This window comes from Grus americana, chromosome 2 (assembly GCF_028858705.1).
Source record: "Grus americana isolate bGruAme1 chromosome 2, bGruAme1.mat, whole genome shotgun sequence".
Classification (NCBI taxonomy): domain Eukaryota; kingdom Metazoa; phylum Chordata; class Aves; order Gruiformes; family Gruidae; genus Grus; species Grus americana.
Genome location: NC_072853.1, coordinates 22,365,945 through 22,379,835, shown reverse-complemented (window position 1 = coordinate 22,379,835; position 13,891 = coordinate 22,365,945). Strand labels below are relative to the sequence as shown.

Sequence of the window (13,891 nt, the reverse complement as noted above, 5' to 3'; positions counted from 1 at the left end):
CTTGATGAAAACTTCGTATACAGTGTTTACAAGCTAACAGGTTTTCCATTTAAATATGTCTGAACAGGTAATGTGGGTATGTAACTTGTGCCGAAAACAACAAGAAATCCTCACAAAATCAGGAGCCTGGTTCTACAACAGTGGATCAAATGCACCACAACAGCCTGACCAAGAAGGTATTAGAGCTCTGCGGAACGAGGAAGCGCCTCAAGAAAAGAAAGCAAAGCTGCAGGAGCATTCGCAGTACCAAGGACCATCAGGTGACATATCCACACAAGTTTTGGACAAAAACAGATCTCAAGGGCTCACGAGACAAGACTCGATTAAGAATGGTTCAGGAGTAAAGCATCAAGTAACAAGTGACACAACATCAGACAGGTAAGAAAGTATTTAATGTTTATACTGATAAGATCTGCCGAATTTATGCTACAAATTTTATTTTATCTTTTAAAGCTTTATCTTATTTTTATTCTGTAGCCTATAAAATACATACTGGGATTTTTGAAACAATCCTAAGAAGCAGTAGCTGAGGAGTTCTTATCGTGTTCAGATGGTCATGAACAATGTGTGTTCTTCATTGCTTCTTGTTAAAAAAACAACATGGAAAATGACAATTGCAGTGTGACAGAGCTTGTCCATGTGCTTGCAACTTTGTTGAATCATAGTCATTGCGTTGTACAGAATGTTACTCTATTTCTTTTGTGGCCGCTAACTTTATAGCAGAAGTTTTGTAATCCAAAATAGGGCTCAAAAAAGCAGGTTAATGGAAGATGGTGGCTGTTCAGACTACCGAATTAAAACGTCTGGTAGCACTTGCAGTGTATAGTATTGAAGATGGTGAAATCTTTGTGTGATGACCTAAATCTTTTCATGTTTTCTCAGTTTCTTACTGTTAGTTATTGTCATTGGTATGAAAATTTTTTTCTTCACTGGTTTATCTCAGTGTAACCTGGCATTGGTTGAAACTGTGGCTGTTTCAGAGCTAATGCAGTATAAGACCCAGTTTAGCCAGAGGCTGGAGCCGGACCTTCCCTCCCTTTTTCTGGATGTGATTGTACCACAAGGCACCAGAAGGCTCCCAACCTCTGTGGCTACGTTTTACTGGAACACAAAAGTAAAAACTGTTTCGTTGAATAAACTTAATTTCTTTCTAAGCAAGACCAGAATAGAACTTTAAATATGGTGGGAAGGGAAAGAAGGGAGTGAGCTTGCTCACGTGTTTCCATGGAAATAATACCCTCTCTTTCCAGAGACCTCCACCTGCCCTGGAATTTGGCAGCCAGAGCAGTATAATCTGGCAGCCTTCCTCTGCTGCCCAGCTATGACCTCGTTACAATATTTATTCCGCAAGCTTGAAACAAGTTAGACAGCTGTAATATCTTTTATGGCTAATGTAATTAAAATTGTTTTCCTTTTCCCTCACCTCTTGTATTCCACCATATTTTATTTCCTGTTTTTGGTCTTATTTGGGAACAAAGGGAATACAATTAATCTAACCCTTTTTGTTTAACTACTTCTGTCTGTTGCCCTTTGCTCTGATTTCAGCTGATGGGTTCAGCACTCAGTGGCTCTGAGTGCTCCTCAGTTATATGTACGGTCTCTGAGAAATACAGCCGGCAGCTTAACTTGATGCTAAGGAGCAGGAGAGGGACACTGATTCTCTTGTGGTACTTTTTTTTTTCCTTCCTTAATTTTGCCAGGAAAATGGTATCATACACAATGTGATGATAAAAAAACCCCCAACAACCCACCCTTCTTGTTCTCAGCAATAATTTAACTCTGCAAGTGTTTTTATATTATATGCATGCAGAAAGAGAGAGGGAGAGAGGGAAATACAAATAAATATATAATTCAGATATGTACTGTGCATTTACTCTAAGAAGAGTTATGTGATAAAAATGGACAGTATGAAGTAATATTTACAAACAGGAACAATGTAGACTTTGTGCCTGAGAGCAGAACAATTCTGCTGATTGTGATCACTGCTACTCAACATATATTTTAAATCCAGATTGTTTTTTCAGTCGTTATCCTCTTCCTGTTTTATTCGGATACTAATACTAGTGTTCCCTAATTAACATATACAAGTATGCTTAGAATATATTTATGATATATATTACATGCTATTGAAGGTTAAAGGGTCTTCTGAATAATTTTCTTCCCTAATGTTGCTCACATTAACTGTCTTTCCTTTGCTGGAGATAACAAAAAGGACTCTTCCTCGATGCCCAATCAATGTCTGATTGGTCGAGAAGAATATCAGCATGTCTGAGAGAGACTATCCCAGAATTCAAGGATGAGGCTAGGCCTTAAGTTTGGACCTGTATATGCTGGGGTGCCATTGCTATTCTCAGCAATAAGACTGGGAAGGCTTACAATTTTATTACATTCAATCACTGTTAAAAGCAGAAGATAATGTAATCTTTCTACTGAAGTAATGCATAGAATATGTGCCATAATTTGTTATAATTTTAATATTAAAATTTATAAATCCCTATATGTTCTGCTTATTATTATTATCATTATTATCATTATCATTATTATTGATCAATTTAAGAAAACTCATTTTATCTATTTGAAACTTGCAGTTGTGGTCAAGCAATTGTATATAACTTTTCCTAAAGGCTTCTGGTCTTCTGTCTTCTTTTCTGAATGCTTCGTGTTATGTTTGTTTGTTTTTTAAACATTAACTGAAAGAGCCAGCCGGTAGAGAAATGTGTTATATGGGAGATCATCATGACAGGGGTTTTTTCTATTCTAGGCAGAAATTGAGCTACTCTAGTATGGTAGATCATTTGTCTAGATAAGCTAATTCTAGGAGAAAAACATGGCCATTCAAAATGCTCAAAATAATAGGGAAATAGCCAAAAAAAGTCTCAAATATGTAGAAGTCGTTGTTGTTTATCTTGCACGATGTCAAGGAAGTTTTTCTTGTATTGGATCCGTTACAGAAGAAAAGAGAAGTCAAAAACTATTCAGGAAGAAGTTGCATTTACCACCAGCAGAATAGTTTTTCTTTTTTTTTTTTTTTTCTGGTTCATAATCAATATTTATAATCTGCCTTACAGTGCTTTTACTGCTTTCTGTGTGTGTAGTAAACCCATGGAGAAGGCAGAGGCAGCAGGCACACCATAGGAACCAGTGTTAGATTACATTCAGTAACTGACTGTTTTATAGTCGACATTGTTTGAGGTGAGACTAGCATAATTTGTATCACATGGAGATTTTATTCTAAGGGCAGTTGAGAAGTAACCATATGTAGTGCTTTTCACAGACTTAACCTTGTGAGCAGAGTATGGATGCTGATGTAGTATAACGCTAGACTCCCTGAAAACTACCAAATGATGTGAATCAAAGAAATGCAACATATTACTCTATGTAATCCATAGGCTCAGAAGGTCCATTCTGAGGTCTGCTGTGCACAGATGGTAGATTTATGGCTGTGTGCACCGCGGTTCTTTGATTTCTACTATTCAATTTCACATTAATTCTGGGTTATACAAAAGGGTCCTTTTTATTTTATTCTTGATCAAAAACATTCACGTACTCTATTGTTTCCAAGACCTACGCTACCCGTCATTCAATACATTGTGTTTTCTTTCTAGCAGCAATATTATTTGAATAGACATAATCTTTTTTCAGTCATTTTGTAGCAGGCAATCAGCTTGTGAAATGGTTGATTTCTTCATTCCAAAGCCTAAGCCAAAGCAAATGTTTATAATGTCCTATTAAAATGTGTACAACATCCTAATAATAAAAGCTGGGGAATAGGGAACCTCAATGCTGATACAAAGCTTTTTTATGTGGCATTCTGTTTGCCTGAATCGTTAGATCTTTAGGAGGTGTGGCCATGCTTGAGTTGTAAAATAATTATTTTTCCTGCTCTTGGTAGGATTTATTGTAAAACCATTTCAGTCATTTTCCACATAGGAATTCAGTGTTTTAAACTGTAAATCTTTTTTGACATTCCAGAAGTGTTGCTTCACAAACCACTTTTCTATATACATGGCATTTCACAATCCTTTTTAAGCAATAGCTCTCTTGAACTAGGAAACAACCCATGCGTCTTCCCAGTGCAAGGTTATGATCCCGTAACTATTTCTAGTGCCTATATGAAATGATCTTATGTAGTTCAGGTAGATGTGAATGATTACGTGTTGTGGGGTTTTTGTTTGTTTGGTTTTTTTCCTTCCCCTAATCCATCCTGTATGAGTCCAAAATGCTTTCCAAAATCTGAAAATTTCAACTTTGAATTTACAACATATATTTGTCATGCATTCTATTAGTGTAAGAAAAGCTCTCCTCAAGTATATTTTTCATGAGATTCAATGCAAAAAAAAAAGTGAGAAAGTTTGTTTTCGTGTTTCATGAGTCAATTTATTATTGCTGCAACTATCAGAGGGTGAACCATGACAAAAAAGAGAATTGGTTCTTGGTATCTGTAAAGATCATGATCTGTAAGATCATGATTTGAAGCAAGACTAATGAATAAAGCTGCCTGAACCCTTTTCAGATTAGCTGTAAGGATATGAGATTTAAACAGAAAAACCAGAATGAAAACAACAAATTGAGAGAGTGAGCAGCTGCAGAGTGCCACAACAGCACTATTTATTTTCCAGGCCAGCAGACACAGATAAAATATATCCTCCTTCCCTCTTCCTTCCCTTCTCCTTTCAAAGATACATATGTATTTTGGGGGTTCATTTTCTATCATCCCTTTTATCTCAGGGAAAAAGAGGATTTTATGGTGGTTTCCACACACCATAGGGGGTTTGTAGGACGCATTTTATTCTGAGTAAGAACTGCAAACAAGACCATTGAGGCTATTTGGGTCTGGAGATGCAGGTTTTGTGCATATATTCTTTATGGAATGTATACAGGTGTTTTCCACATATAAAGGTTTTATTCTATTGCGTTACCAATGGCAGTAGAATGAAAGTGGTCCTCTGTGTCCCTTTGATTCCGTTCTTGGAAGGAGTGCCAGTACGAGTTGGCAGCGTAGGCTCTGTCTTTTGGGACTGCAGTTGGGGATGTCGGGGTGTGAACAGGGAGGAAAAAGAGACCAAAATAAGAGGGAAGAGGAGGAGAGAGGAAAAAGCAGGCATAAGGTAGCCGAGAAACATCAAAGAGCAGCATGAATTAAATAAATGAAAATGTGCGTCCATCTGTTTCATTTTATAACTTTTTCAAAGGGCTCTTCTTTAATTGCTGGATTATGAACAACTGATACTGAGAGCATCACTGCTGGCAGTCAATTGCAATTTAAAGTACGACAATGTAACGTTAAAGAACCAGTCAATTGCATTTCTTTCTGAGAGGCTGAAACCTGGCCATTTCCCAAGATTATCACTATTTTCCTTCTGCAACACCTATGACACAGCACTGTGGTGCAGCCTCTGATTTTGTTTGTTTCTGTTTCTGAGTACCTGAGTTGATAGATCTTTAGCTCAGATGTCTTAAAAAAGCGTACAATCTTTACTCGAACCTGTGGAAACTACGCATATTTGAAAGCAATCTCAAGTAAAATAGAGGCATTTTAACTTTTTACCTGTGTTTTTTTCTACCTGCTGCCGTATTTACAGACAGTGAGAATTATTAAAAGAATCGTACAGAGACAGTGTTTAAAGTAAGGGAGTTGGTATCCAAGAGTCAGACTGACAATTCTGTGTGCAGATTTGTTCGTGTTCAGAAGTATCCATTAAGGACAACAGTGTCTCTGAACTTTTTAGAATTCTTTATGTGAGAATTAACTGACATGAATTTGGTTTTTTAACGTTGTTGACCACCGCAGTGGAAAACCCCCACAATTGTTGAGAAAGCATAATGATATTCTTCCACTTCACGAATAAATCTAACACTTTGTACAAGTGTTTTGCAGGTTGAGTTTAAAATTGAATCAATATTCTTTGTGCAGAAATTTTAATGAAATAATTAGACACTTATGACAAGGACTAAGCTACACCTACTTATGAGGATGAGTAAGAAGTTTGGTACCATCTGTAATGCAGAGTCTCTGTAAAAAGTTCCTGAATGTTGCTGACGTTGTCTATTAACAGCCCAGACTACCTATGGCGGGTGTACTGTGCTTCTACCTGTTATTAATAAGCTGCAACGAGTTGCAGCATCTCCGTTCTATTCTAACTTCTGGAAAAGAGGGGGAGCTTTTTCCCTCCATTACCTTTGCAGAACTGTCTGTCTTCCGAGAAACAAAACTACTTGTACAATTCTGTTTGTCTCTTAACGTCGGCTTTGTGGGTCTCCCACTCACGTGAACAGTGACACTAACACAACATTCCGGGCATGTGTAGCTACACTGTCACTTCACTGTGCTTTTTCTGAGTTGTGCATTGCTTCCCTCCCTCCACTTTTATTTTCCCCAAAGTAGCAGAACAACCAATAAGCTAGCTGTTCTGGATTTTTTTTCTGATTATGTTTTATTACAAGAAATGCTATTACTTTTTTGTTTTTGTAAAAGCCAGCTTTTATCTAGCTGTAGAATCTGTACTGAGTGGCGTTGGGCCTCTGACCAACGGTAGATACAATTTGGGATCCTTTTTTAGGGAAAGCTAATCTGTTTGGAGAAGAGAGAAAGAGAAGAAACGTCCCTAAATGTAGCTAACCTACCTTAATAAACAGTCTGAAACTGCCGTGTTTCTTTTCAAACATTAAAGAGTATTTTAATTAAAGACATAACAAAGAGATTGACTTCCAGCTTTAAGTGACAACCTGAACTCAGCTGTAATCATTCTCTGCAGTGAGCAAATCTCATGTTGGTTGCAGGGAATTTCATTTTCACAGTTTACTGTAGAGGACCTTTTCAAAAATAATTCCATTGCAACATGATGTTTGTATTTTGCTTACTGTTACTGATTACTTGATTTTTTTTCTTAATTATGCATATTTGTTGCATACCGCTTGCTGTAAGCTAGCACTTCCTCTTTGACTTCTCTCTTACGCAGAATGAGCTCAGGGAAGTCTTGATATTCAGTGCTGATATTTGGTATCTTTGAAGCAGAATGTCGCCTTGCATTGCATAGTTATGCTTCTGTATATCACAGCTATGTCTTTAACTGTGCTACAAGATCATTAACAGTCTAAATCTGTGAACACAGATCTCAGCTGTATCAGAATATCGAACATTTTTATTAAGTGCTAACTGCAACTAACATTTATGGAATTAAATGTAGTTTTGCTTTTAGCTAAATTGACCCTGAAAGAAAGCAATACCAGAAAAAAATTGAAGGTAGTAGCATTTTGAATTTAATTTTTCAAATGAACAAGGCCAGTACCTTTCTGGGTTGAGCCTGTCTTTGTAAAGTGCTGTTTTGTTGACCTTGCACAAACATGAATGTTAGAGCTCACTGTTTGTTCATAATCCTTAGTTGTGCTGTGCTCTGTTCTTTGGAGGTTAATTTCCCTTCAGAAGTATAAATAACAGATTTTGTTTGAATTTCATATTTACAAAATTGGTGTGTAAAGGTGAATAAGTTACATCTGTGGAGTGCAGCTGAGGGAAATGGCTAACATTTAATGAAGGACTCTGCTAACCCAAGTTTGTAGTTTCTGGCAGTAGCGTGGTTCTGGAATCTGCAGAAGGCATTTCAATGAATGGCCTTTTATTTTCATACTTTTTACCATATCTATATAGACTGAATTAAAATAAAATATGAGAATGAACAATTGTTACTGGTGCAAATTCTTTCTTTGGCTCGCTCTTTGTGCCTCTAGAAGTCACAAATGATAAAGCAATCACTTCTGTAGTGCAATTTAGCTGTCATTTGTCTTTTACATGGCAAGTTTAATAATTTTAGTAAATGTCAATCTATTTTATTAAGTCATATCTAAGGAAAAAATATTACTAAAAAATGAATGTATTAGGACCAGGGTGACCATATTTTTATAATTAAAAGTTACATTATTAAGCAATACTATTCTGTTTTCTTCCTTGACTTTAGCTTGATTATTCTGTTTCTTTTTCTGCCCCTTCTTCAAGCCAAATTCTTGTTTGTCCCTTTATCTACTCTGGAATGTCTTTATCTAGTTATGTATTTATTTTATTAGCTCATTTTATTTTGTGTATCATCATCTCTTTCTCAGTGGTGCAAGTTCTTATCAAACTCTGGCTAGACGTTGAGTGTGTTTTTGAAGATATACCCATGGTATTCCTTCACTTTAAGACAGACATTCTGTTCTTCTCTAACTCAGTTCTTTTTCTTTCCCTTAGCTCTAGCTCACCTCTCTTCCTCAATTTCCAACAATTCTGCAAGCATTCATAAGTGCCCTTTCAGATTCATGGTAAAGTAAGAGGAAGCTTCTCTCCTAAGCTTTGAGAAATCTTAATTTTGTGCCTTTCGGTAAGAACAGGCCTCACTGCGTTCTTTGCTAACCAAAAGGAAGACAGTCACAGACATTTTAAGGGAATAGTGACCTGTTCCAGCCAAGTAGTGCAGGACTACTTGGATATTATGAAAAATTTATTCACTGAAAGTGTTGCTAAGCCCAGGGAAGTGGTTGAGTCACCATCCCTGGAGGTATTTAAGAGACGTGTAGATGTGGTGCTTAGGGATATGGTTTAGTGGTTGGGCTTGGCAGTGCTACGTTAACGGTTGGACCTGGTGATGGTCTTAAAGGTCTTTCCCAACCGAAATGATTCTATGATGATTCTTTGATTCTATACAATGTCATTTCAAGTTAAGTAGAAAATGTAGGTGACCTGAAGTCAGTGACTCCTAACTTAGAGTGGAGTTTTAAAATCCAAGGTAATATCTATGTATGGTATGCAGTGGGTTGCGTATATGCAACTTATTTCGGCATCTCTGCACTGTGCAGCGCTGTCCCCTGTAATCACGCCCTGGTGTTTCAGAAAATGACATCAGAAAGTGCCCATTTCTGCAGCACTGTGCTTCCTGGAAATGTTATTAGGGACTTCAGTAAGTGTATCATCTTCATAGACTAACAGGAGGTTAAGTTGCTCCAAACGCAGTTTTCCCAATTTGTGGTCCAGTGTTTTGTCAGCTGATAGTACACGTTTGACTGGGTCCCTAGATGTAGTTTATCTGCCAAAGTTGTTATTATGCAGCTTGTAATAGGACAAACCATGAACTTTGCTGCAGAAATCCCATTTTCTTTGAGAAAAAGAAAACAGCAAGGACAACAGTTCTTATGGTAATATCTCGATAGAAAGCAATGCATTTTAGCTGCAAGAGGTTATGTTCTGTAATGACTTTGTGAAAATCCTGGACTTTAAATGATAAACTTCCCTGATGATCACTTAAAAAAAATAAATAAAAAAGTAGTCATCAAGGCAGATGAGATTAAAGAAGAAAGCATCTATTTTCTTTGTAATTCCAAATAAACTGGGAAGCTTCGGAGGGACATTGCATTCTAAAGTTCCAAATCAGTGCACAAACCCATTTTTTCTTCCCAGAGGTAGATTAATTTTAATTAAGTCTTGTTGACTCTGGCATGAGGTGCTGGGCTGACAAAAATGGACCTACCTCAGTTGTATCTTTATGCTTCAGTTAGAACTGTGGAAAAATATTTAAGCTAGAAGAGGAATCACAATTAGTTCAACAATCTCACCTCTTGAATATAAAAAATTCAACAACTCAATAGTTAGTTCAGCAATTTCTCCTCCTCATGATGCTGAGATAATTGCATTTTATTCCTAAAATGGACATGTAATGATTCATCTTCCAGTACCATTCATTAACAGGGGTTGGAATAAAAAGGAATTCTTGAAAGAAACCAGAAACTTGGGTTTGCATCTCATAAAAAACAATGTATATTTTGGGTGCTTCCTGTGTCTCGTAGCTCAAGTAAATACAATGATCGGAGAATTTATTTTCATTTAGAAAATATGTATCAATATTTGAAGCAAGATATCGGATCTTTGAATACAGTAAGTTTGAAAACCAAAATAATTTAGTTGCTACTCAGCAGATTTTTTTTTTGATGCAGAGATTCTTCCCTAAATGAGAACACCAATTCTAAAGACCCTGAGAATCAGAGTGAGAAGGAAAAGAGTAAGGAATGTCACTTAAACAATTGCAAAGGGAGGAATACTTTGTAGATGAGAATCACTCAAAACAAACTCTGGAGCTTTGGATAGTAAGGCCAGTACTAGTAGTGTCTCAGCTTCTCCTCCTCAACAAACTCGTTTTGGATGACGATAAACTACATTTCAGTAATGACTGATGCATTGGTGTAGATCAGGACCATTCATTCTTACCTACTTTAATTCTTCGCTCCTCCTTCAAGTAATTAAGAGCATTTATAAGAATGCTTGTGTTCCATTTGTAGGTATTCACAAAAGCTGTCAGTTATTTTCAGAGTTAAGCCTGGTGAAGCTCACTAAACCAGGAGATTTCCCTCAAGACAACCATTTCAAATTTCATGCTTTATATGGCATATGGGTACTTCTTCCAGAAGCATTTTTTTCTCTCTGAAAATGAGTTTTATTTGGAAATTTATACTGTGATATATCGCCAAGTATCATGAAGCCTTATAGTTATGATAATCAATTATGAAATTAACCCTAACCCCCTCCCCAAAGCTTTTAACATAATGGCCAGGACTGCCTTTACTCCACTAACACAAAACTCCAGTATTAAATGGAAATCTTTCCAAAGTAAAATATTTACACTGCCTTAATGCTTACAAAAGCCAGGCTCCATGACACTGTCAAAGGAAATGAATTCCAGAGGTGTGTGATCATCAGTAAAATATTATTCTGGTTTTCCAATCAGCTGAAGATAGGAGCAACCCAGGAGACCATAAATCTTATAATGACATGAAAGGAAGATAAATTAGTCTCTTTGAACTCATTCCCAAGATATGGAAGGCTCCAACTTTTATCCAGTGTACTGAACAGCAGAAATTAATAAACAATCCAGTGCATAGATGTGTCCTCTCAGCTCCTGTTTCACAAAATGAAAAGGCTAATCTTAATCTTACTGTCATTTGGACAATGTTCTATCTTCTAGTCTACACACATCTTAGCCTTTGTTTCCATCACAGATCACCGGGACACATTGACACCCAACACAAGTTTGGAGGCCTTTTAAGGTCCAAATCAGTCATCTAAAAGTAGAGATACTGCAATAAATCTCTTAAGATATTTTCCATGTGACTAAAAGGAATTTCTAAAATTAATTAAACTTCCAAGTTCACAGGGAATGAGAGTCAATTTCTGCAATGTATAACCACCATGGCTTCAAGATCAATGTAACTGTTACTTTCTTTGCATAATAAGGAGCTTTATGATCAGCCTGCTCACTCAAAGAAGTGTTTGTATAAAGGATCTCATCCCAAAAGGATGATAACTGTGTATTTCACAAAGAAAACGTTCTCTCTTTACCCGAGTCTGTATATTGAAGTCATTACTGTGCTGGGTGCATTTATGTTGTTGGTAATCATCAGCGGACTGTTGTAGGACTCAATTTTTGCGGTCTTCTTTGTGCTAATCATGTCCTCTCTTAAATTGGTATAAATTGGAGAATAAGGGATATAAGTACAAACTGCCTGCGAGCACTGAGGAAATCAACTTTCACCTTGAATACGTCATCCAGAGCTGGAAAGGAAAGACAGATGTCTGAAAACTGCTAGTGCGTTTATTTTCAGCTTCTGTTTTTAGTATTTTACATTATCAATCATGCATAATACTTTGTTAGTAATATTTTAAATCACCTTTTGTTTTTTTGAAAGGTGACAAATGTTAACTTTTGGTGAAAGTGAAGAACAAATATCTCTTTCGTAGCAGATGAAGTTTTCAATGCATTGTTTCAAAAATCAATCAAATCTCTGTTCTAGGCCAGCACTTCTTGACTAGTGAGACACATCTCAATGGTGAACCATCCAGAACTGCAAATGAGGCATAAAGCAGGATTCATGTACTGTAATGAGGTGCAAAGAAATATCAATTGATTGTGAGTCAGCGGAAGGTAAAATTGGTTGAAATATACTACTCTAAACTACGCACTCTGCAAGGTGCAGCATCTACTGCATATTGAGCCTGCTGTATCAACGTGTATTACACGTACTCTGCTTATTCAACCAGAGTACAACAGCTTTCTGTCCCTGTCAGGTAATGCAGGTATTCCTTTACTCAGGGAAACGAAGGCTCAGCTAGACCTTTTCTAACTCTGCCCAATTCTTCCATCTTAATAGTAGTCCTTTAACACTTTTAAAAATTTCATTTATATATTTTATACCTCATGTATGAACATGCACAAATGTATATATTCACACTAAAAGCTTAGGGTATACAGCCATTTCAGTAAACTGTCAGACACTCTGAGGAAAGTGGAGAACTGATTACAGGATCATTCTATGACCTAGAATTTAGATATTATTTCATGGAGAAAACAGATGTATTTCTCCTCTAGGAAGCCTACCAGTCTTGCGGATATGAAACAAAATTAGCAGTATGTATGAATTATTTTAGTACAAACTAGAATCATGTTCTTTCAGGTTGAAGAAGTAATTTCTACATTTATTAGACAAATGCAATTTTCGCCCCACCAGATTTTTAGATAAATTATGTTTCTCTGGTCAGGGCAGCGGGTAAAAAAAAAAAAAGTATCCCTAGATTTTAGGGCTTCTTTTTTAATGTGGAAGATCTACCATCAGTAGGAATATTGCTAGAAAACATGCAGTTCCATAAAATGCCTGGCTCTATGCACGGTTAGGAAAAAGGGAGAGAATGTGCACACCTGGATTTTTTTCTGACATGGTGTCAGAAAACAGCCAAGGCAGGAACTGGAAAGTGTTCTCAGATCCAGCAATAGAAATGTAACCACAGAGTTATATTCATACCTCCTAAATCAGGTACTTAGACAAGCGTAAGAACACTTCATTAAACCTATTTTTGGGCACTCACGCAATTTTTGGTCACATGAATTTTTTTTTTTTTCATGCTCCTCTTTCTCTCTATTGATTATACAGGAAGAAAAAGGCTAGGCTTCTAAACTATGCACTTTAGTCATCTATATTTAAGTGGAATGAATAGGGGTGTCTGTGTTATTAACTTCAGACAAAATGATTTAGACAGTCTAAATTCAACCTCTGAATTTGCCTATAATCAGTAACATCTTCATTTTTAAGTATAGGATTCCCTAAGCAAGGAATACTTGGAAATGCCCAGATCTGGCAAGTGAGGCAGGAACTAGGCACTGGAGCCTTGTTGTAGGCCAGAGGTAGGGAACAATGTACTTAAAACTTAGCGTTCAGGGTTGGTTTTGTGAACATGCCACGTGGCATATAATGTTATTATCAAAATAGCAAAATCCAAAGTGCCTTATTCCACTTGTGCTGGAAAAAACCTTCAAACTCAACACTATACCATTTCATGTTTTTAAGTCACAAGATGCAACGTGTGCTTCTTCTCTAGTTTGTGATGTGCCCTAGCAATAGAAGCTTTTTGTTTCACCATGCAAGTTGTATATATTGTGCAATATTCAGAAGGGTGAGAAGGACAGAGATAAGAGAAATAATTAAAATTAAACATTTCATGTAATTATTGTCAACTATTCTATGCCTTGTCATATTTAAATAAAATTTCCCATATTGCCTTTCAACTAATGTATTAAAGAGAATTCCGTGGAGAGATTGGAGAAGCCATAATCTATGTTGAGCAAAGGAAATTAACCAATAAGTCAAAGTTATTCATGTTAAAGATAGCTTAAAAATAATTATACTGGGAGGTATACCTGGTTCTGAGGCATACCTACTAATTCATTTCAAGAAGTCTTGTGGTATAGTCTATCATCATTAATAACAAAAGGATTTTAAATGACAGTTTTCATATATCCCTTGTCCAATCTATTTGGGTTTTTTTCTTCTATCTTACTCACCCTGGAACGTGCAATTTGTATGGTCAGTGCCAGTTTTT

At 36.5% G+C, this 13,891-nt stretch overlaps 1 protein-coding gene across 38 annotated transcripts in view; it reads left to right on the top strand.

The window, feature by feature from the left end:
* Positions 1–13,891, top strand: part of RIMS2 (regulating synaptic membrane exocytosis 2) — a 502,429-nt gene that overhangs the window by 142,955 nt on the left and 345,583 nt on the right. For all 38 annotated transcript variants that reach the window (XM_054816636.1, XM_054816657.1, XM_054816622.1 and 35 more), the window contains exon 3: positions 68–378. In XM_054816636.1, coding sequence (XP_054672611.1) covers positions 68–378 — 311 coding nt within the window. The remainder of the gene's footprint in view (positions 1–67; positions 379–13,891) is intronic.